General features: G+C 36.9%; 1 protein-coding gene across 1 annotated transcript in view; it reads left to right on the top strand.

The window, feature by feature from the left end:
• LOC128822314 (atrial natriuretic peptide receptor 2-like) overlaps positions 1–18796 on the top strand; it is a 35173-nt gene extending 16377 nt beyond the window's left edge. The window contains exons 10-23 of the mRNA XM_054004007.1: positions 1101–1187; positions 1454–1597; positions 2439–2560; positions 4221–4362; positions 7254–7302; positions 8228–8332; positions 9388–9501; positions 10352–10445; positions 11268–11355; positions 12101–12240; positions 14913–15065; positions 15725–15823; positions 18069–18160; positions 18719–18796. Coding sequence (XP_053859982.1) covers positions 1101–1187; positions 1454–1597; positions 2439–2560; positions 4221–4362; positions 7254–7302; positions 8228–8332; positions 9388–9501; positions 10352–10445; positions 11268–11355; positions 12101–12240; positions 14913–15065; positions 15725–15823; positions 18069–18160; positions 18719–18796 — 1507 coding nt within the window. The remainder of the gene's footprint in view (positions 1–1100; positions 1188–1453; positions 1598–2438; positions 2561–4220; positions 4363–7253; positions 7303–8227; positions 8333–9387; positions 9502–10351; positions 10446–11267; positions 11356–12100; positions 12241–14912; positions 15066–15724; positions 15824–18068; positions 18161–18718) is intronic.
• The last annotated feature ends 5450 nt before the right edge of the window (positions 18797–24246 follow it).

Here is a 24246-nt window from a genome sequence, read left to right as displayed (position 1 = left end):
CTTTTATAAATCCCTTTTTTTAAAATGCAGGCAGAGCAAACTAGGTTATTTGCTCTAAAGAAGGGCATCCTCTACAGTAGCACATTAGAAATTTTGTCCTTTAACCAGCTTACATGACTCAAGATTCAGAGCATTTCACCTCTGAATAAAATTACAAAGCTGCATATCATGTAACTATAAGGACAAATGTTATAATTATATCCTGTCATCCAAAAAGCAATTGAACATATGCAAAGCTGGAAGTGGTACTTATCATTTGAATACACAAAGAAGGATCTGTGCTTTGCAGGATAAAGAAGCTTACTTGGGATCATTGGCTGGGGGAGAAAGTGCCTTCAGCATAGATTGTGGAAAATCACAGCCACTTCATTGATGAAATATTGTGTTCAGCATTGATCTTTTTTGCTTCTTTCTGAATGGTGACATTTTCATCATCATCATCATCTCCTTCCTCAGATGACTCAAAGTCAAAAACATTTATCAAGGTTTAAAAATGACTGAATGGGGCTGTCAGTCTCATTGGTGAAGCACCTACAACTGCTACACTAAACACCCCATACTCTGTATTTATATGGTGGTCATCACTAAAATTCCTGCAGGTATATCCACTGAATTCCTTTAGTCTAAAAAGGAAAATTGCTTTGTTCTTGATCAAACTCAGCTGCTTCTTTGCTGAGAAAGGTCAACCCCATGAGAACAAAATTTTGTTAAATGTCAGTGAAGGATCTGCAGAACAGTAGTCAGAAGTAATGGATAGATGGGAGGTGGCTGTATTTATTTCCCTAACCCTGACATTTCCTTTGCTGCTACTGTATCATCAAACTGCCCCAACTGACTGTAACACCCACATTCCAAATGTTGTCCACAGATCAAAACTGATTGAATATAATCACTAATGCTTCCTTTATCAAAAGAAACAGGGTCCTGTCTCTTGTCTTAGATTCAGAGTTACAACCACATATGGACATGCTTAAATTCTCTGCCTCATCTCTTGAGATGTGGAGCTCTTACCTGTTACAAAATATATGCAGCCCATTTTGTAGTATTGCTGGCTTCTGAAGTTGCCCTAAAACTGTAAACAGCATTTCATTCTGTTTCAGTGATGGCAGAACAGTGGCCATAAAGAAAATAATGAAGAAGGCATTCACACTGTCTAAAACCATACGTAAAGAAGTAAAGCAAGTGAGGTAAGAAGTGAAATCTAAAAACTGTATGTTGTTCCATTTTTACACTGATTTTTTAGGACTTAAAATCTTTCCAAATGTGACTGTAAATTCATATTTCTCTTTCTTCCAAACTTTGCTTGAAAGAGAGCAAAGATTAAAATTTCCTTATGTCTGTTTTACTTTTTCTCTGCATTGTGAGACAAGGCACTTGGTTTTCCAGTTGCACTACAAAACCAGATGGACTGTGAAAATTACTGTTGTGCTGTGATTTTTGTTGATTTTCACAGGGAACTTGACCATCCCAATCTCTGCAAATTCATTGGAGGTTGTATAGAAGTTCCAAATGTTGCCATTGTCACAGAGTACTGCCCCAAAGGCAGCCTGAGTGATGTGCTCCTCAATGAAGATATTCCTTTGAACTGGGGTTTCAGGTGAAAAAATCCAACTTTTGAAAAGCTAAATGACATAGATCGTGCTATATGCTGTTTGGGACAAGATGTTAATTTTAGATAAGTTCTTATCTAGACAAGCCTGTACTGTGATATATTGGGGGGGGGGGGGGGGGGACGGGGCAGGGTGGGGAGAGGGAGGAAGGGAGGGAGGGAGGTAGGGAGGGAAATGCTAAGCCAACGACTTGTCAACTTTCCCTAGTCATACTGCAAAACTCTTTTAAAACCCTTTATTCCTATATAACTACTTTGTTCCCAAGTATCTTAGGGTATCCCTATTTAACTAAAACCCACTACATCTCTGTTTGTGACAACATATTGGTGAAATGATTAGCATACCTGCAAGTGGTTTCTTATTCTTACAAATACAGGAAATGAACTCACATTGTCAATGAAACTTTCACAAAGGACATGTCAAGGAGATCGATCTCAAAAAACAATGTCACTGACATTGTTTTTTGAGATTGATCTCCTTGACATGTCCTTTCTGCTTCTGCTGTATTCTTGCCTTCATCAAAGAAAAATGGTTTTCAGGAAGGAAACTTTCCAAACAAAGCAAGGAAGATAGTAAAATTGTTTCACTTGTAAACATGTGAAAGCACTCCCAAGGATAAAAAAGTATGGACAATTTCTAGAAGAAACTTTACTTTCTTGGCCTGTGAGCTCAGGGAGATATGGGTTTTCAAACAGTCACCTCAAGTATTTTGGAAAACTGACCATGGGGACACAAGTTGAAAGCTATAGTTTCTGTAAGCTTCAGTAGGCTTTGGAGCCATTTTTGAGTGAAATTGGAAATACTAGCTCACTGATTTTTGACTTTCAGGTTTTCTTTTGCTACTGATATTGCTCAAGGAATGGCCTATCTCCACCACCACAAAATGTGTCATGGACGGTTGAAGTCTAATAACTGTGTGATAGATGACCGGTGGGTTTGTAAAATTGCAGGTAAAGAGAAGGCTAGAAAAAATATTCAAAACTGTCCAGCTAACCCCCTAATTATGGATTTCACATGCAACACTCTTCCCAAGTGCTTTCATGTTGATGTTTCATGTGAAATTGCTTACTGTACCAGACTTCACTAGCAGCGCCTTGTGCTGAAGCAAGTTTCATGTTATATTATCAAGTCATGTAGTATGTGTCACGGATGCACACTTCAGATCCCACAAATGATTCAGTCTATAAACATCTGAGCAGAAACTCTGCCTCATTCTTTTTTTTTTTTTTTTTTTTTTTTTTTTTTTTTGATAAAGAGAGAAACCTGAGGCATGGACAATGGTGTAAAGAGATGTAGTCATGGTGACTGATTGGTAAGCGCAAGGTAGTTTAATGGAGAAAAGCAGACTCAACTCAGAGCTTTTAAGTCTTGTTCACAGCATTGAATTGTATTCTCCCAGAGATGGAGCTGCAGGTCAGATCTACTCTTGGTACAGAAAGACAGTCTGTAGGAACAGTAAAACCACTGGAGAGTCTAGTTTAGTTTGCAGTTGCCAAAGGAAACTAAGGCAATTATCATCTCTTTTAATTTTGCCCAGAACAGTCATCATACTCTCTAACCCATAGCCATCCTAAAAGCAGCAGCAGCAGATTTGTTTTTCAGTGGTATATCCTATGACTAAGGCTCCTACACAGGGCCAGGCTTCCTTCTCCAACTCCTTCAGTATCCTTCTGTCTTCAGAACTACCTACTCTACTTGGAGCCTGTTCTGGAGAAAAACATAAAAATTAGATGTAGTTGGATTACATCCACTGCATCACCTTAGCACCACTCCTATCAATTGAATAAGATATCTGTGAAATCATTCAGCAACTTCTGTTTTGATTCTGTTTTGTGTCAAACTGTAGTGTTTTCAAATCTTCATGGTTTATCTGGATGCAGTAACATCAAACAAAAAAAAATGTGGGAACTATTTTAAAAATTACCTCCACATAAAGATTCAATCCGTAGGAACATCTTAATTAGAGGTCACTCCAGATAAAACCAGATGTCTGCATCCAGCCTTTGCATACAGTCAGAAGAGTGCTGTTTACATAAGAAAGAAAACAGAAGTCAGTTGTTTTTTTCTGATTCTTCCTGATTCTGAGTCATATGCTAAGAATTCCTTCTATATTAGGCTAGAAGTATAGATGGAAAGAAGTTTTCACATCTATGCTGCCTTTGTTCTGATGCTAGTAGTGTTCAAGTAACGCCCACCATCTGATTTTCAATTGTTAGTCTGTCTAACTAGTAATTACTTGAGCAACCTGCCACCAGAGATAAGGATCAAGGGACAAAGTAGAACAGAAATCTGTATTTACATGCTAACTCTTGCACTGAGGTGAGACTATTATCTGAAAATAATTTGATAAAATCATAAAATAATTCTGATTGCAATGGGCCACATAGTTCAGTTTCCATGCTGTCATTCAGTCTTGCCTAAATATTTGGTTTTCCAGATGCTGTATTTACAATAATTTAGGGGGGCAAACCCCACTATTTCTAGACTAAGATGTGTATTTAGAATAGGGAAAATTAGTTTATTTAGACTAGCTGCATTACTGTCTACTACTGAACATGTTTCCGGGAAGTATCCACTGAATAGTTTGCTTCCTGTTTTCTTCCACTTTAGATTATGGCTTGCAGTCATACAGAAAAGAAGATTTTCCTGATGGATCAAATTCATCCCAGCAGCATTTGATACAGATTTACACAGCTCCTGAAATACGTACTCTTTCAGACTTTGAACCCAGTTCTATGTCCGATATCTACAGGTAGCTAAGTCTTCCTGATCTCTTCCTTAGTAATCTTGAGTATTCTTTAATGACAGTTAGGCTTGGTGTAATTCTGTTGTCACTGCAGGTATATGTTTGATTGTATTTTTAAAAGGCTTGGTCCTGGAATACAGAACAGCATAGATATCACAGGATCTTCTCTTTCAGGGCAGATAATCAAATACTGAATTCACTGACATTATTTAAAAGCAGAGTTGGCCCAATGGTTTATAAGGAGTCATTTGACTGGTAAAATAAAAAGACATAAAGATCTGCTATTATCTAATTATCTTTTTTTTTCATGTTGTAGTTTCTTATGAAAAGTAGAATTATTTTTAACAATGGCAATACTTTAGAAGTTAACAGCATCAATGTTCTAGAATGTCATAATTCACATATGCATCCTGTAATTCTATTATTGAATGTCAGTACAATTATTTGGGGGCATATACGTGGTGACAATATTTGGTTTAGAGTGGAAAAATAAAGAGAAGGGGGAAAAATGGATGCACTAGCAAATAGCTCCATTCCTTTCCTTTTGAAAGCCTTTATAGAAGATTGCTTTCCAGTGGCTTTCTTTCCCAGTGTTGGACTGCTTCTAGCCAGTCACTTTTCAGACAAATGGGAACACAATTGTTAACAAATGTCTGCATATACAATATGCTTGAACTTCATTACTTTTTATCTAATCTATCAGATTAACTGAGCAAGAACTTGAAGTCTCAGTAATATTTCTGCCTATAGGCTTCAATATGTCCTTAGAATTTTCTCCAGAATAGCTCAGCTAAGGCAGTTTGGGATTGTGTTTGTATTTCTGGCTATTGTCATTTGTCCTATGTCGGTCTGTACTTTCTCAACATGAAGTAGTATTTGAAAGAACTGTGCTCCAACTGTGCTCCAAACAATAATTTTAGGATTGTCTTATACATTCCAGTTTACCATTGCCCTGCAGCCAGAATGTATCCCAGAAAATATTTCCTTGGCTTGTTCCCACTTTGCTCCTGTTCTGGATAGAAATCATTATTTGACTTCGCAGGCAACTTTGCCTCCTGAAGGCATTTCTTGCCAAGGGTTCCCCTTTAAACAGTCCTAAGATCTTATTTCCTCATATCCTATATGTCTATTTGACAGATTCAGTGAATGTTTCTTGGATTTATTTTGCTGTCCCACCCACATGTCTGCAAAATCTAAATCTTCTTTTGTGCCACTGCAGTTACTAATTTTTTGATTAAAAAAAAAATAAAAGCAGTGAGAAATCACACCAAAAAAGGGAGAAGAGCAACATGCAGACAGGGAAGATAATGAAGTACCCTGTACCATTGAAAGGGTTGTCTTCTTATCTGGGCTGCTCTTTGGAATTTGTGTTTTAACAAATTTTATTTTTGGTTGTATGAACAGGAGGTAAGCCTTCCTGATACATGTATTTGGCCTCGCTGGCCAGGCAGCATTGATCCAGTCTTGAAATCCTCAGTTTTTATCTGTGCAAATATTCCATTAATGTTCTTGAAGGTGAGGCCCAAATAAAAAATGAGTAGAAACTGCAGGAGAGGGACCTGTAATTTAGTGCTTTTACAGATTAATCACTTGCTTTTAAAGTTCTCTAGGAAAGTGTTGGTCAGATGGGAAAGCTAAAATGGAAAGTACAGAAACATGAACATAGCTCCTGTTATGAGCTGAAGAGGTTGTTTTCAGTCACAGTTTCTCCTAGATTGGTTCTTCTTGATTTGTAATTGTCATATGCATTTCACCATACACAACAGACAGTGAATTTTATTGGACAGTGTGGCTGAAGAGGAATAAAATCAATGCTGTTTTATCAGACTTACTATCATCTAATTATTATACTTGAAAATCTGTTTTAGCTTTGCTGCCTTACCAGGATTGATTTTGCTTTTTCCTACCAAATCACTGCAAAATTAATATAAAAATCTCATGATATTAATTTCTAAATTATTCATCATGTTTTATATGCATTATTTTATTTTCCAGTGGTGGTCCACAGGTGGGCTGAAAGATAGATAAACATATCCTGTTACCAACAGAATGTCTTACAGAACAGTGCAATCATTTGCAACACAGCTGACTGAAAAACAATATTTTCCAAAAAAGTAAATGTTACCAAGCTGAGAGGCATGCAGGGGTAAATTATTACACAGTTTCACTATATAAAGAGGCATCTTTATCCAGCCTGGATGGAGGTTGGAGGAGATGCTTGCTGGAGGAGATGCTTGCTTCTAAGAGATCACTGTTCTGGAAAATCTCCAATGAGTTCAGAAAAAAGACTAAGTTCTCTACTTTTACTGTCTTTTTCCATTCTTCATCCTTGATGAATGTATTAGACCTTAGTTCACCTGAGGAAGATAATGACCACGAAAATATAATTCAGAAGAAACAAGTAGAAATGCTTACTATAAAATATCTCCTCTGGACACACTGTGTCATCATAGACTTTACAGAGATTTTCTGAAACAGCAATCTTTTCAGTGGCTGAAAAAAACCACTCTTTCCACTGGTGATTCTGGTGAACCTGCTCCTGACCCTTGACTGGAGCAAAAATCAGACCCCTATGTTTAACTGGTAGGAATCATGTCCATAAACCTGCACATATCACCTCTGGATTCCATTAATTTTTACAGAGAAAATTGCTTTGCTGTCCGCCAAACTCAAACATCTCTGGGACCTATAACCATGGCAAATGCTATGAAACTTTCAGTAACAAATCCCTGAAAACAGAAAGTAGTAACAAGTAGCAGCACCATTGCCATCCTTCCTTTCGAGATACTGGGATTTCAATCACAAAATGAGGAAGAATAAGAAATCATGAAAAGAAGAAATCACTCACTCAATTAACTGTTATTGCATTAAGATTTTTCTTCATTTTTATTCTGCAGTTATGCCATCATTTTACTAGAAATTGCCACAAGAAGTAACCCTCTGTCAGTAAGTAAAGATGAACTATCTGTAAAATTTTCATGACAGCTTTGATTCGGTTTCTGCTGAAGACAGACCAAACTTTGAGTTACTGCGCCTTTAAGTTACTTTATGAGCATGCATTTTCTTCATGACTTCATGGATGCCAGTTCAGTTCCCATGGAATATGCAATCAGGGTTTACTCATAGATCTACCAATTTTCCATTTCAGAGCTTTGAAGAATACATGATAATGTAGCTCCAAACCTGCCTTTTGATTAGTTTTGTGAGGCTTAATGGCTAGGTGGATTCAGGGAGAATTATTAATAACTTTCTTTTTCTCCTGCTTCTTCTTTTTCCTGTCATTTAAGGCCCTTTAAGTGGAATCTTGCAGTAAAAAGAATAACCTAGAAAAGCAAATTAGCTGCTCTCCATAAGGAAAATGCCTGTTTTACATATGTCTTTTGATCTCTGCTAAATGGCAAACACAAAAAGAATGCACCTTGAAATTGAAAATAGATGGTCTGGATATGTAATCACATTCTCTCTGAAATAATTTGCTTAACAAGAGTTGTAACAATAAAGACTTGAAACTGCTATTTTTCCAGTTCTCACAGTTTGTGATAATAGACTAATATAGTCTTTGTGGTCTCTTAAAAGTTTCCCAATATCTTGCCTGGTATTCATTTGTTTCAAAACTTGTTTATGTCATATAAACACTAAGATTAAAGCCTGTCAGCCATGAAAAAGCTTTTAAAAAAGGTGATCCATTTTAGACTGACTTATATATATTTTTTTATCCTTTCTTTCCCTTATGCTCGTATGTAAAAAAGCTGACTTAGAAGTGATAGGGAAGATGTTATAAAAGCGATGATGATAATAGTAATATATTTTCAGTGGCTGGCATGAGAAACATAACACTTATTTCAACATTGTTTAATCCCCTTTTCTCTAGAAAGATGATGTGCATTCAGCTGAATATTCTTGGTGCCCACCTGTGGCAGAATTCATTTCAGGAAAGGCTGAGAATTCTTGCCCATGTCCCACAGATTATGTAGAGGTGAGTAAAATACAGTATTGTAAAGTACAAATTGTGAGTAAAGTACAATACTGTGTACAAAAATCATTTATTGAAGTGAATTTACAACATGTCACAGAAGTTTTATGGCAATATTACTTTTGATAAATATAAATAACCCAGAAATCAAGAAGTACACCTCAAAAAAAAGGCAAAATTATAATAATTAATATCCTTAATAACATTATTAATAATTATTATTATTATCCTTAATTAAAATTATTAATAAAATTAATATCCTTAATAAAAAATAATTGTGACAATGAAAGATTCAGTTATCGCCTCCAGTTTCCAGTGTAATAGATTATTATTTTAATATTCAATCTTTTTTTTTTTGTGCAATTTTATTTTATTATAAAGTGTTGAATTCCATACATATTTTATGCCAGTAATATCTAGCTTACTGACAGAGGGCTTTCACATAATGAAGTCTGTCTCAGGCAAATTATGAGTTTGGTTTGTTTCTTATGCAACAAGTCTTTCTCTTCAGTAGCCTCAATAAAGTACACTCTCTCCCAGTTTAAGTAAATAAGAACAAGATGGGATCATCCTCATTTCAGTTTAAGTGCACTATAAATCACCTTTGCTGGTTTGTAGCAGCATAAATGTAAGAAAACTTCTCCTTAGCAGCACTGGTTTTTTAATCAGAAGTTAACATTCTTAAGGGGTACCTCAGCTCTTAATATATTGTGAAATTTATGTACAGACAAGTCCTCTGAAAATAGTATTTGGCTCCAACAGCATAACACACTCTCTTACAGCACAAGACAAGAGCTTAAGCAGTGTTCAGCAGAAGGAACATGTATATCTTACTCATGATTTTCCACAGCAACATTTTCATGAACTAATATCCTTCATTCAGCAAAAGCCTGTAGAACTCCAGAGGCTTCAGTATAGCTCTGACACTTCACCAGCTGCAGATAGAGCTTCACATAGGCAATTGAAATCAAGGAAACAGAAGTATTAACTTAAAATACTGCTTGTGCTTGGAATAATAAAAAGCTGTTTGCTTTTCTCACTCTCTTTTCCTTCTGCAGTTAATTGAAAGGTGCAGAAAAAATAATCCATCCCAAAGGCCTACCTTTGAGCAAGTCAAGAAAATGTTGTATAAGATGAATCCTGTTAGCCCTGTTGACATGATGATGACTCTGGTAAATTTAGCTTTTTAATCCAATCCAGTCTGCTCACTTTCAATAACTTTCACCTCTATCCTTCAGGGCTTTTTTCAAAAATCTTATACCCCTTGTTTGGAAAAAAATATCCACAGTTATTTGTTCAGTTCTGTTGGGGTGACTAGTTGCAGTTCTGCTTGAAACCCAGTATTTCTTCTCATTCCATTTTTTAACTTTCTCAACTTCTTTGGGGCTGAACATTTTTTTTTTTTTTTTTTGTCTGTCAAATGTTGTTTGAAAACTATATTCCCACTTCCCTGTGGCTCAGTGCTCTTATAGTACCAGGGATATAGAATCCCTGCATGCTACAAATAGCATGTTTATAAATCATTTTGAGCAGAGTATCTCAAGCCCATCAGCAGAGAAAGAAGATTCCTGCCTCCACAGACTATTGCCTCACACAGAAGAGGGATGCAAAAAGCAAAGCATAGACGAGCATAGCAAGATAGTTTATGAAAGCATTGTGAGTTTTTGATAGAAGTTTGAGACTTAGATACCTTTTGTTTTGTTAAGACTTTTTCTGTATGTTGCCCTCTGCATTGGACTTGGCCCTTCAAGTTTGCATGAAATTTGAAAAGCCTGAAATTCCCTTCTGCTGTCTTGTGTGTAAGTAACAACCTCAAGCCTAAATTCATAAATATACTTGAGGAGAAACCTGATCTTTGGATTTTGTAAAAAAGTGTTAGGTGTCTTAGACCTGTGCCCTTTTTTTATCTCTGAATGTTTTCAAAGCAGAATCATTCAAATAATTAAATCCTATCCAGTTAGGCATCTGTTTCAGTAAAATGATTAATTTTTGAAAAATTTTACAAAATTCTCTGTTATTTAGATGGAGAAATATAATAAACATCTGGAGACACTGGTTTCTGAGAGAACCCAGGATTTAATGCATGAAAAACAGAAGACTGATCGTCTGTTGTATAGTAAGTTATAAAGAAAAAAATACTGGATATTCCTCTCAATAAAAAATTTATTTCAGCTGTCTAACTACAAACAAGAACCCTTTCATAGGTGATTATTTAATAGGTAACATTTAGCTAGCAAAGAATGAATAAACTTTATTTCTTGCAAAGCTGGAAAGATATTTAGCTACTTTCTGTATTTCCCCCCTAGATATCAGTAGCTCATCTAAGAGCTATGTCCCAAAATCCATAGTGCTTTGACTTTGCATCATTGTGGCAGGCCTTTTACATAGTTATAAATGTTGTGGAATTGTATTTGGTTGCTTTTGATGGCAGTGTATATTCCAGAATTCTGTAAGGACAAAAAAGACATAAAGTGATGGGAATAGCATATAAGAAAGCAAAAAACAAAGGGATGTGAAAGTCCAAGATAGGGGGAACAAATACAATTAAAAAACAAAACAAAACAAAACAAAACAGGGAAGAGATAGTAAACAAATAACACGGGTAGAAAGCACTAGCAAAGAGTTCATAAAGAGAGAATTAGTAAAATCCCAGATCACACCATTAGAATCTAACCTTACTCTTTCTTGAAATGTATATAGATACTGGTTTGTTTGGCCTAAAAGTTATGGACCATGTGAAAAATCTGGATGTGTTATCAGTGAGATTTATTATGAATTCTCACATTACAGCAGAGCAGATTTTGATGCCAAAGTGTGTTTTCACCTTCATAATATTTTGCATTTATGAACATTTTTTGTGCACTCAAACCAGCACGTTATGTTTAATGTGTTCTTTTATCCATGTAAAAAGATTACAATGATCTACTTTCTACAACAGGTATGTTGCCGAAACAAGTAGCAGATGATCTCAGACAGGGAAAACAGGCACAAGCTCAAAGTTACTCAAGTGCCACCATCTTCTTCAGGTAAATAAAACATGAAAGATAGGACTAGAACTGTCTCCTACAGAAGAAACTTCTATGTTTCCAGTGAAGGTGAAGCTCCTAACCGAGTACAGAATTTCTATCTAAACTGCCACCTATAGTAATAGGTGGCTCTACAAAATAGTGTCTTTCAAATTCTCACACCTCCCTATTTTCATTAGAATTACTTAAATAAAAAATGACATTACTCTGGAGCTCTAACAACAGCAGCATATTACTTTATATGTTACACATGCATGAATCTATGTTTCATAAGATAGGTCTAAGTAAAGAATCCACCATTTAGACTGTATAAAGAAAATTTGTCTATCCTTAGAGTCAATATGGACTTACAGTTTTAATTTTTTATGCATGCAGGAAGCAACATACAAACGACATGCCTTCACTTGTCATAAAAAAACAAATATCAAGGTCTCCTTTTTTTAATTTAAACATAACCCAAAACTGAAGACTGCTTAGTCTGTTACAGATTAAAGTTCACCTGTAAAAATGGTTTACTGCATTGCTAAGCAAAAATACTTTGGTCAGTCTGTCCTTTTAAATGGAAGGAGTATTTTGTAAATTTAAAGAAATTAAGACAAAACTAATAACAATCTTAGCAAAATAATTATTGAAAAGAGAAGGTAGATGTAATTGCATTGAGCAATTTTTACAGTGTGTTTAAAATTACTAATCAGCAATGATTAGGACAGTGGATGATTATGCTCTTTCTGTTGTGTTTTAACAGTGACATTGTTGGCTTCACTGAGCTGTCCAGCAGCAGCACACCATACCAAGTGGTAGATCTCTTGAACAAGCTTTATACCACTTTTGATGAAATCATAGATAACTATGATGTCTATAAGGTGGAGACAATAGGAGATGCCTGTAAGTTCTGTGAACTGTGGACTGTGATGAGGACAGAGGCATCAAGATAGAGATTCTCTGATGACAAGGAAGAACAGCTAAAGTAGATTTGGAAAGCTTCTTGCCACTAGGAAGATAAATAAAACAATTAGGAGATGAGTTCTAGCAGAGCCCTAGCAAACTTTAGGAACATTTTCCTGCATACATTGAATCATTTGTATGGTTGATAAGTGTTGTGAATGGGACAAATTAATGGATTAAAATACCGCTGCTGTTTATTTGATTCCTATGACTAGTGAGGTCTGACTTTAAATCTTGGCAGCAGATTAATCCCAGTTGGCAACTTCTGTATCATGGGAACACAACTAAAACATTTATCTTCTACATGGGATCATACATGCCATAACCTTAACTTTATTATCTGTTTTTTTTGCGAAGACCAGAACAATCTTCTTTCTCCTAATACATTGCAGGGGCTTGAGTGCTTCTCTTTTGCCTCTTTTCTTTTGTAGGAAAATGGCTTTATATTTGCTACCATGGCAATCTGCTGGGGATAGACTATGATTAAAATTGAGTTCTGTAAAACCTAAGGAAATCTAACAGGGCTTTTGAATGAGACAGACAGAATTCCTATAAGATGGGGAACAAAAAAGCCTACCATGGAACTGTTGAACACATTCTTGAGCATAAAATTCCTGAACAAATGTACCCCATAGATCCCTAAATGACTAGTTTCTTGCCCTACACAGTAACAGAATCAAAGAATCATAGAATATTCTGGTTGGAAGGGATCCACAAAGATCATAGGTTCCAACTCCTGGCCCTGCACAGGACCATCCTCAAGAGTCACACCATGTGCCTAAGAACATTGTCCAAATGCTTCTTGAGCTGTGTCAGGCTTGGTGCTGTGACCACTTCCCTGGGGAGCCTCTTCCAGTGCCCAAACACCCTCTGGGTGAAGAACCTTTTCCTGATATCCAACCTAAACACAACCCTGATACAACTTCAGGCCATTCCCTGTCACTGTCACCACTGAGAAGAGATCAGTGCCTGCCCCTCCTCTTCCCCTCACAAGAAGTTGTAACTGCAATGAGGTCTCCCCTCAGTCTCCTCTTCTCCAGGCTGAACAGACCAAGTCACCTCAGCCACTCCTCACACGGCTTCACCTCCAGACCCTTCACCATCCTCATGGCCCTCCTCTGGACACTCTCTAACAGCTCAATGTCTTTCTTGTATTGTGGCACCCAGAACTGCCCCCAGCACTTGAGACAAAGCTTCCCCAGTGCAGAGCAGAGCAGGACAATCCCCTCCCTTGCATGGCTAGTGGTGCTGTGCCCCCAGGGCACTGCTGGCTTATGTTCAACTTCAACCAAGATCCCCAGGTCCCTTTCCTGCACTCATTTCTGCTTTCCAGCCTCTCCTTTCCCAGTCTGTCTGTACATCCAGGTTTGTCCCATCCCAGAAGCAGAATCTAATGCCTTTATTTCTTAAACATGAAGCGGTGATTGCCCAGTCCTCTAATTTCTCAAGGTCTCTTAGCAGGGCCTTTCTGCTTGTGAGGCAATTTAGTAACATCAGCAGACTTAATATCCCTTCCAGTCCTGAATCCAAGACATTTATGAAGACAAAGAGCACAGGGCTGAGGATGGAGCCCTGTGGAACCCTTCAGTGACACGTCACCAGTCTGAGGTCACCCCATTCACTGTAACCCTTTGTGCCTGACCCCTGAGCCAGTTGCTCACCCATCACATAATTTGTTTATCCAGCTGTGTGCCAGACAGTTTGACCAGAAGGATCCTGGGAGAAGCAGTATAAAAACCTTTACTGAAATCCAAAAAGATTACATCAACTGGCTTCCCTTGATCACCTGGGTGGGTTATCCTGTCATAAAAGAAAATCAGATTTGACAATCAGGGTTTTCTGCTCATGAAGCCATGCTGGCTGGGACCAATGACTATGCTGTCCTTCATGTATTTTTCATTACCTCAGAAAAATTTTCTTCAAAATTCTGTGGGGTACTGAAGTGAAAGTGACAGGCCTGTAGTTTGCAGGGTCATCCCTCTTGCCATTATTGAAATTCTTGAAAGAATTGGCAGAAGAAATTCTTCTGCCCTTCTTGAAAGCCAGCATATTTGCCAGCTTTCTATAGACTGGGGTCTCTCCAGATTTCCGTGACCATTCAGAAAGCATTTTCAGAAATCTTACAATCAGTTTATCATTCTCACAGTCATGGTTGTCCAGCTCAGCACTCCAGGACCCCAAGATCCCATAATCAGTTTTTAAAGCATAGTGCAGGAGGCATAGAAGAATGCCTAGTTGAAGTCATTGTCTTTTTTTATAATATCTGCCCAATGATGGAAGGCACTGATCCAGACACATTTGCACCGCCTGTCCCACTTTAAGCATTCTCAGTGGAGGGGAGGATGAAGAAAGCAAGGATTGGAGGGAATAAATCTCATGTAAAAATAAGAAGGAAATACAACATTTTTCATACCTAGGGCAATTCTATCCATGAGCCATTGCCCTAGCATATATTTGTTTCTGGTTTTCTTTGCTCAGCAGGCACAACTGTGCCTTGGGATATGAAAGAATAGGGCTTCTTACATTTTTAATTTTTTTTAATTGTAGGCAGCATACTTTAATAAATCTATGTGTAATGCCAAAGGTTAACACAGTTGCATTGTTGTGTTAAGATATGGTGGTGTCAGGAGTACCCAAGGAGAATGGGATCCTTCATGCTGGTGAGATCGCAAGCATGGCTTTAGACCTTCTGGATGTCTGCAGGACTTTTAAGATCCCACACAAGCCTAATACCCTCCTAAAGATAAGAGCAGGAATACATTCAGGTATGTTGAGAAAGCTGCAAAAGAGTCTTCCTCTGGCCTTAAAAATGCATCTGTAGTGGCCATTTCCTCTCCATTAAAAATAAAGTTAATTTTTTGATATGCAGTGGAACACAACATAGAGGTCATCCCAACAAAATAATTTATTGGATACATGGGATATTGGTACCTCAGTTTTGAATACAACATTGGAAACATCCCACAGCCCCTGTGTGGTCTGGGATGCAACACCTGTGCCTTTGCTGATGTAAGTTAGAACTGCCACTCTGTATCTGTTACTTGTCCTTGTCAGCTGTTCTCTTCTCAAAATAGTGACTTGTTTCTTGACAATCTGATCTAGCCTTCACTCTCAGACTCCTAGCTCCCTGATTTAACCTGATGTATGATTGCAATTCCATCTTGATAGACAGCCAGAGTTGGACATGTCCTGTGCAGCCCAGCATCTACCAGCTAATTAGGTCTTATATTGTCTTACCAAGAAATCATATCTTCTGTGTTTAAAATCGCTTGTAAGACAGATTTGTAACCCATGTAAAGACAATACTCAGTCTTTATCTGGGTAATAAATTAGATTTAAGATAGTGGAGGAAGCAACCACAAGGCTGTATGACTGATTATGTGATTTATAAGGACAAAATGTCTTGCTTTCCATTTCTTAACAGGGGCAGTTGTAGCTGGAGTTGTTGGAACCAAAATGCCACGATACTGTTTATTTGGAGATACTGTAAACACAGCTTCCAGGATGGAATCTACCAGTGAAGGTAATAAGGAACAAACTGCAGGTGGGGTTTTCATCATCCCTGAATTAGTTCTTAAAAAATGTTAGGCTGAGTTTTGAGTCCTGACCTATTCAAATTATTCTGAACCCTGTAAAGAGGTTCTTGATTTTTGCGTCCAGTCTGCCTAGGGACAAGTTATTTCAGTGATATTCTCTACAACTGCTTTTCTAATCAGATCCCCTTATTTCTAAAGTCTCAGGAAGGGATTTTTGTCGCTTTGAAGTTCTCTATAGTAAAAAAAGGTTGGAATGAAACAAAATGAGAGGGAAGTGGTTATGTTCATTGTTTCTATTTGTTCCTGGCACCCAGCTGAATTTATGGTAAGAATATTTTCATTACTCCTCTTTTGTTGATGATAACTTTCTCTAATGGAGAACTCAAGAAACAGTAGGACATCATGGGAGCTGTGTCAGTATAGAAGATTATATATGTGTCCTCTAGAAAAGAGTTTAAACAGAAATTTTGTGGAGGCATTCTCACTGCTTCTTCCTAAGAGATAACAGAGCTCCAAGTTTACTTAGAAACTTCATCTTTAGTCAATATGGACATTTGAAACTCAGATTCTGAAATATTTTAGCTGATCTAGAAGAACTGAAAGGAAAAAAAAAAGAAAAAGAGTGATTCAATGTCACAGAACCTTGTTGGCTTGTTTCCTACATTCATGAAATGAAGCTGAGTAGTTTTATGGCTCACATTGTAATGCATTGTAAATGAACTAGGCACAAACAAGATTCTTCAAGTTTAATTTCATGGGAAAAACTGATATTTTCAATATCTATCACGATCCACTAAAAACAAGGCAGAAAGGCAAGGAGAATGGTCCTAAATGATGGATTTGAAAATTTTGAAAGGATTTGAGAATCACTAGCATCCATTGCTTCTCACCATTTTTATGTTTCCAAAGTAAATGCTAACCTGGATGGAACACATATAACTTCATTTTCTTTTTGTCAGTCTCTGAGATACCTCCTTTAATGCTCCTTGTGTCATCTTATCTGAACTCCTTTAAAACTAATGCCTTCAAAATCTGCTTCCATCATTCACAGGTTATCTATTGTTCTGTATGCCAGTCTCTTTCTCAGATGGTGCATCAGCACTGTAGACATAGAAATAAAGACAGACCATTAATCTATCAAGCATTTATTTTCTCTCCCTCTTTTTCTGGCCACATACATTTGAGGATCTCAAATTACATTACATTACCAAGTTTTAATCATAAGATGATTGCTTTAAAATAGATTAATTACTAGCAATGCACACTCAAAATGCTATCACCTGGAATTTGAGTGCTAGTGTCTTGTTCTCAAGCAAGATGACAAATTGAAATATAATGTATCTATGTCAAAGAATAGTTCTGGTATATGTATCTATCTGAAACATATATCTCCTGATCTATGGGCAGTGTTCTGAAACTCTAAAAAACATTTAAACAAATAAAAGTGGACATTATAAAACTGTCATTTTCTGATATAACAAAAATCAGTTAGACAATCTTAGCCATTCCTCCTATCACCTGGGATTTTTTTTTTTTTAAAGAAGCATAATGATTGGGTCTGTGTCACAGAACGCTACAGGTGAAAAAACCCTTTTTAATTTATTTTTTTTTTTTTAATTTTGGCAAAATTTTATTTTCCAGCAAAAGTAGAACTTCTTCTATCTGTCCTTCTTGGTCCTTTTTCTGTCATTTGCAAAAGGCAAGACAAGTGAGGTTTATGTGATTTACATGAAGATAAAATTTTCAACTGAGGAAAAATCACAATGTTAAAAAAATGTGGAGTAATCTTAACATCATCTCTTCCAACTATCTTAATTTTCATGTTTGGAGTCAGTGCAAGGGTGGCTGTTTCTTTAATGTTTAGACTTTGCTGGAAACGAAATGTGCTAAGAAAGCACTGGCTCTTTATTGACCAGGAGGCAGAACTGTGTATGTATCAGTAGCACAGATAGACAACTGTGCAGAGTACAAAAATATTATTAGGTGCAGAATGCGAAGAGTAGTGTTTGTTGACAGTCCCATATTTATCCTGAGATGCTCTCCACACACTGGAGCTTGTGTGCAAACATTTGAATAACAAATACAAAGGATTGGATGCAAAGACTTGAAAAAAAAAAAAAACTCAAGGGGGAGTTCATTAATGAGTCTTGAAATTTTTGACACACTTCGGGAAATGCATCTGTCTTAGATGTATAAATTGTTTGCTAATAAGATATTTATCTTTCTTTCCAGCTCTTAAAATACAGTGCAGTTCAAGTGTATACCAGCTGTTGGAGCAGATTGGAGAGTATGTGTTAGTATGCCGTGGGAATTTACAAGTTAAGGTGTGTACGCAACATTTATACTCAGCTTTTCTGAGAGGAGAGTGTGAAAGTACTCTGGAGTCCTTGAATTTTAACCCATGCAGTCCCCTATATCTTCAAGTCCTCTATATCTCACAATGATTTCGTTAGAATAATTCTTGTATCCGAAGAGAGCATGTTCAGATTTTAAGCCAGGATCAGTTCCATGGACTTGTTCATGTGACAAATCTGGTAAGTCAGAGATGAAGGACTCAGTCAAGCTTGGAAGTCCTGTATGGCACATTCACTGTCACCACTGCTTGAAATCAAAAAAGGTCCTTCAGAGACATCACAAATCATCATGTGAGTTCCACAAGAGAACTAACATCCCAGTTTTGGATGGGACTTCGAGGAATTTTTTTTAATTGATACTACTGCTACTATCTTTTAAGGAAAGGTTTTATGCCTCATTTTTCCTCCATGTAAAGTGGCTGACAAGCACATATTTCTCCTTTTGGGACTTGTTTTGAGTTGTAGTAAGAAAATTATTTCATAAATGACAGATGGTATTATAACCCCATGACTAATATTCTTTCTTAGGGGAAAGGAGACATGGTCACATACTGGCTTGAAGGTAAGAAAGCTTCTGTCACCCCGAAGTCACCAGCACTTCTGTGACTCCTGAAGATGCCAACAGAGTTTCATATAGTCCGATACCAGGTGTCCTTCTCAGTGATCCTCTCTGAAGTTCTGCTTCCTAGTCCCTCAATAACTCTAGTATCCTTTCTGCTTTCAGTCTGTTAGGTCATCCTGCTGAATTAGAAAATTAGAAAAGAGATATTACACCCCTTTGACCTATTAGCTCAGGCTTTATTTACAGGTGTTTCTCCCAGCAGTGGCACTGAAAATAAAAAAAAAAAAAAGCAAAAACTCATCTTAAGGAATAATACATAGAAATGGCCCACCAGCTACCAGAGCAGAAAGTAGCTTCCATTGTTACTTCTTGATGTGGTTTTGATAGGAAATGCTCAGCCAGCAGCCACCATGACCTCAAAATCAGCTGGTTGGACATTCCAGCCTGTGAGGTGCTCCCACAGGAAAAGAGACAGTATAGTGTTGCTGTTTAGTGGTATCATAAACCCTGTGGGCATGGTAGGTTTTGTGCTGTGAAAGGGAAAAATGAGGTGTGCATTGTGTGAGGAAGTAAGATCCATTAAAAGAGGAGAATGAAAAATGAGCAGAGAAATTACAGTGGATACAAATTTAAACAAGAATTGGTACTCCTACTTCCATTTTATCTCCATTGTCTGGGGCATAGAAAGAAGAATTAAGAAGAAAGTCTGGTGTGTTTCCCTACAGCCAATTCCTAGCGACATCTGCCATCTTGCAGAAAATCTTCATAGAGAAATGCAAGACATTGCATGCTGTTGCTAAACAGGGTAAAGTTCACTACAGCTGCTCTTGTCTTTGGCTGCTCTGGGATTTCTCTGAAAAACAGCTAACATTAGCTGATGTTTTTGCTTTGACTAAAGTGGCAGTGAACTTACTATTGCTGGATAGCTGTCTGTCAGTGAAATCAGGCAGCCCTCTGAGTCACTGTGTAATTTAGGACACAGTTTAGGAAAGGTCATTCCTGAACCAGTATTTCCTGTAAAGAGAGAACCATCACTACAAGTGGAGTAATTTCTAGATGAGCATGATTCTGTGAGCATTGCTGGTGCTGGCTTTCTTTAAAGACTTACCTTTCAGGGCTAATCTATTTTGAAGAGTTTAGCCCATTCCAGTTCAACTGGTTAACAAACAATCTAGAGTAAGTGAAACCGAGAGTCAAAGCATTTCTACCATAATGTGAACTAGACTGGATAAAGCTAATTGGGAGGAGATGAAAAGGAAGGACTTTGAGTGACATAGCACAACTTAATCCTGCTTATTCTGTTCCCTTACCCTCCAGTCTGTCCCTGATCCTAGGTACAAGTACAAAAACATGCCTGTAGTTGCAATATTTCTGGTTTAAATTTGTGAAGTTTAACTAAGCAGTTTACTACTTGTTCATATTTCTGTGTAGCTAGCATAGCTACAACTTTTAATTCCAAGTATGTGCTGCATGACAGTGATAGTGTCACACTACAGTCTTTCTTCAGCTTCTGTGAGAAGTAAATGCAGCAGTAATGATAGATTTTTCAGGGATGCCTAACAGAGGTAGAAAGTTAAATATTTCCAAATTATGGGAGTTTTTTTTAACTATACAGAAAAGATGTATATCATTCTGAGTGAAAGAAAGTCTCAGAAGTCTGTGAATCGCTGTGAGGGACATAGGCATAGCTGACTTTCGCACATGAGATCCCAATATAAAGTCCAACCAAATTTTTTTAAATCAAAATTATTAAATAGTTTCACATTTTTTTTTCTATGCTTAAAAATTCCTTTCTCTTTTTCTAAATTTCATATTGGAAGGTATAGTACAATTACTGGTTTTGTAATCTTAGGAGAATAAACCTTTCAGTTATCACTAGCTGAGAGATATCCTCTAGTACAACCATTTCCTTTATCCGAATGCTATCTAGAAATTGTGAAACTCTCTGCTTTATTTTAGGGCTTTATGATGTATTAAATATTTTACATTATTATCTTATTGAGTTTGCATTTGTTTACATTTTTATTTAAAAGGTGCATATCCTTATCAAATGTGGATGTGAAAGCATATGCTTTGTCCATAGTATTCCAGTTTTAACTTTTCTGCTTTATTTTAATGTTGTCTAAAGAATTAAAAGATTTTTTAAAAGTGTCTTATGAGTTTAAAATCTTCTAAATAGAAATGAGTGATGAGTGACCAACGACAAGCTTGCTGAATTGACAGCTTTAACCACTGACAAGTCCTTGGGTAGTATTCAAGTTCTGCTGAAGACAGCAGAGACTCTTGCTGACTTCAGGAGTCCTAGAGCCTTGTGTTTTTCTATAAAAGAGGTAAAGCCTGAAGAGTGTCTGGGTCACCCTACCTCAGTTTTATTGTTACTTCCTGATCCTCTCCTTCAACAGAGCATCTCCAGAGTGAGAATTATTTTCTACAGACTGTTGAGTCTGTCATATCTTTCCTGCAACTTCAAGCAATAGTCCTTATTATTGTCAGTTTGTCTGATGACTGTGATGATATGACTGACTTTGGAAGATAGAAGTAAAGTAGTGAACATTACAGACACAAACAGAAGTGTCCTCAGTCTACTGACAAGTACTTTAAGATTAATCTCAGGCATTTTGACAGATGTAGTCAACGACAACGGCCATATTTCGGATGCAGGAAAGCGTTTACCAGCCTATAAAACTGAATGATAACCAGCACACTACTCATCTGTGAGATGCTTTAAATCCACTAGTCAGCTAATCTAGCAAGCATTCTTTTCTAAAATAGCACTATATACTAGAAATATGTGATGTGATCTTCCTTTTCTTGATGATTTTATCCATGCCAGAAAATGGGAAAGCAATTGCAATAATAGACCTGAAGAAGTGAAGGTGATATATACTTTATAGATCACTTCACAGAGTGGCCATTCATTTTCTACAGTCATGCAAGATAATACAGAGGATACTAAGACTCTATTCATGATGTGGTGATTTTATTGGAAAGATTGTGCATTCTGATTATTGTTTATTGCAGCTCCATCTACCTGGCAGTGAGAATGCAGGCAGGAACATTAAAAAAAAATCACACAGCACAAAAACTGACTTATAAAAGTCTTTTATTAGATTGATAAACCTTCACTATATTGTTTCAACTTGAATATTGAGGAACAGACTGAATAATCACAATATTTTAAAAAATCACGACAAGTAAAGCCAAAAAATCATTAATGTATTTCCAAGTGTAAAACTTCCTAGATTTTATTCAAACCATGGGCATTGGAAAAAGACTGTGTTTTGCCACCAAGAAGTTATTCTTTATCCCCTAGATTAGGTAGCAAATATATTTTACTTAGCTTGTTATTGGTGGAGGGGGGGAGAATCCCAATTCCAAGGTTCTTTTTTTTTTTTTGCAAACAGAAAAGTTATCTGCTTCCTTGTACAGCTAATTAGTCAAATGAAATAAATTAATTTGTTTAAATAAAAGAGAAGTGAAATCAGGTGTCCTTTGCAAACAATGCAGGGGCATAAAATGAGTGTTGAGCCTGACTGTGCAGTCAAAGGATGCAGTGTCTTTTTAAGATCAATGTCTGATTAGTATGAGATTTCCCCAGCTTGTAGAACATCTCTCCCACCTACTCAGACCCCTAAAAATTACTAATAGCCCTTCCATCTGAATTGACCTCAAAAGTAGAAATCTTTGGTTTCTGTAAGAGTGTCTTTCTGGGGCTATCCTTTCAAACCTGTAAAAAGACAAGGCTATGAAAGATTGTTCTGCTTATACTCCAGTTGTGCACCATCTGCTTTTCAGATAATGAGCACTTTGTCCTCCTAATTCCTCTCCCAATTCTTCCCTACTACAGTATAAAACATTGCATTTTACAATTTTATACATTCTAAATTGGAATTCAAAGATAAAATATTTTGCAATAAAATGTTCTCTCCAAATAAAATATGGGAAAATTGCCTTTCTTCCTAATTAAATTTGGTTTTAAATTTAAACACACTTTCAAATGTAGAGATATAAAACAACCAGAGTTTGAAATGTGACAGAGTGGGTGTTTAGAATTTCTTTGTGTGGGAACCCTAATGACTGAAATCTTCCAAAGAACACCCATGAGTCTACATGATGTTATTTAACGTCCCACAGCATAGTAACCACAGTCCTCTGGTTCACACAGGGAAACAACCTACCCCACCTTTTTATTTGTACACCATCTTTCCACTGCAATATATCTTAAACACATATGCAATCCTTTTTGGAACTAAATTCCAAAGACTGGATTCAACAGTTTTAATACAGCACTAAGTTTGACCTGGAAGCTTCACATGAAATGTTTAGTGTTACACCTCCACACAATTTGACTTGGATTTCAACAGCAACAAAATAAGTACTTCTTACCAAGAATGCCAAATATGAAGCTAATATAGGAGCATCCTTATGTTCATGACAGTGCACAATTGCTGATTATTACTGCATTTCATACTAAAATACAATGGTGTGAAAATAAGTGTTTTGATGAGATCTAAAATCAGATTCCCGCTACATGGTAATTTTTTTTCCTGTAGTTCTTGTATCATACCTTCAGGCAGGAAAACACTCTGTCCCTACTTGAGGAGCCATCTGGGTAAGCTACCAAAGATACAATACACACATGGAACAGTGCACTAAACATACACCAGAATTCATCACAGTTAACCTGACAAAGTAATGGAATACTGTGTGTGATGCCTTTTAGTCTCTTGCTTTTATGAAGACCTCTTCTGTTCTACTCTCACTAGAACATGTACAGAACCAGATTCTCAAAGTGTTTAACATTTTTTTCACTACCTGAGGAGTGAAAAGGACAGTTTAAGGTGAAAAAAATGCTAGAAATGCATCTTTCAGAATTGACTAAAGATTCAGGGCGTTTACCAACGGTTTGGGGAAATGCTGAATGGAGAGCACTGGAAAAATTCAGATTTCAGTTTCCAGGAATTCACAGAAGCCATACTGAAACACAGACAAGGAGTATCTTAACTCTGTTGGAAGAACTGTGTGTTCTTAAAAAGCCACAACAGAGTTGTTCTTAGAAGTTTTTTTCTCCTAAAAACTGAAGGAATTTTAAATTGCAGCAATAGACTTGAGCAGAAAAGCTGGGTAAGGTGTTGGAAAAACACCTCTGAGGAGATCTCAAATTACTATGTTGCTATGATTGTGCATTCTGTTACCTGCTGTGGCAGACAAATGTATAGCATATATACACACACCCATCCAGGGTGCAGCTTGTAAGTATAAACACATTAAGCATAAACATTTTCGTGTATCTAACAAGAGGCTAATCCATGCAACTGTTCTGAACACAAAACACACAAAGATTTAAAAACTAATGAAAGCTGAATCTCCAAGTCTGGTAAAGACAATAGAGGGTCTGGAATTTTAGCACCGATAGGACTGCTAAATTAAAGGCAATGCTTACCTATGAAAGTTTGCCAGGGTGCATGAAAAGTGACTTCTCAATCCACTCTCT

This window comes from Vidua macroura, chromosome Z, assembly GCF_024509145.1.
Source record: "Vidua macroura isolate BioBank_ID:100142 chromosome Z, ASM2450914v1, whole genome shotgun sequence".
NCBI classification, from domain to species: domain Eukaryota; kingdom Metazoa; phylum Chordata; class Aves; order Passeriformes; family Viduidae; genus Vidua; species Vidua macroura.
Note: the sequence above shows the minus strand (reverse complement) of the source record. Positions and strands in the feature narration are given on the sequence as shown.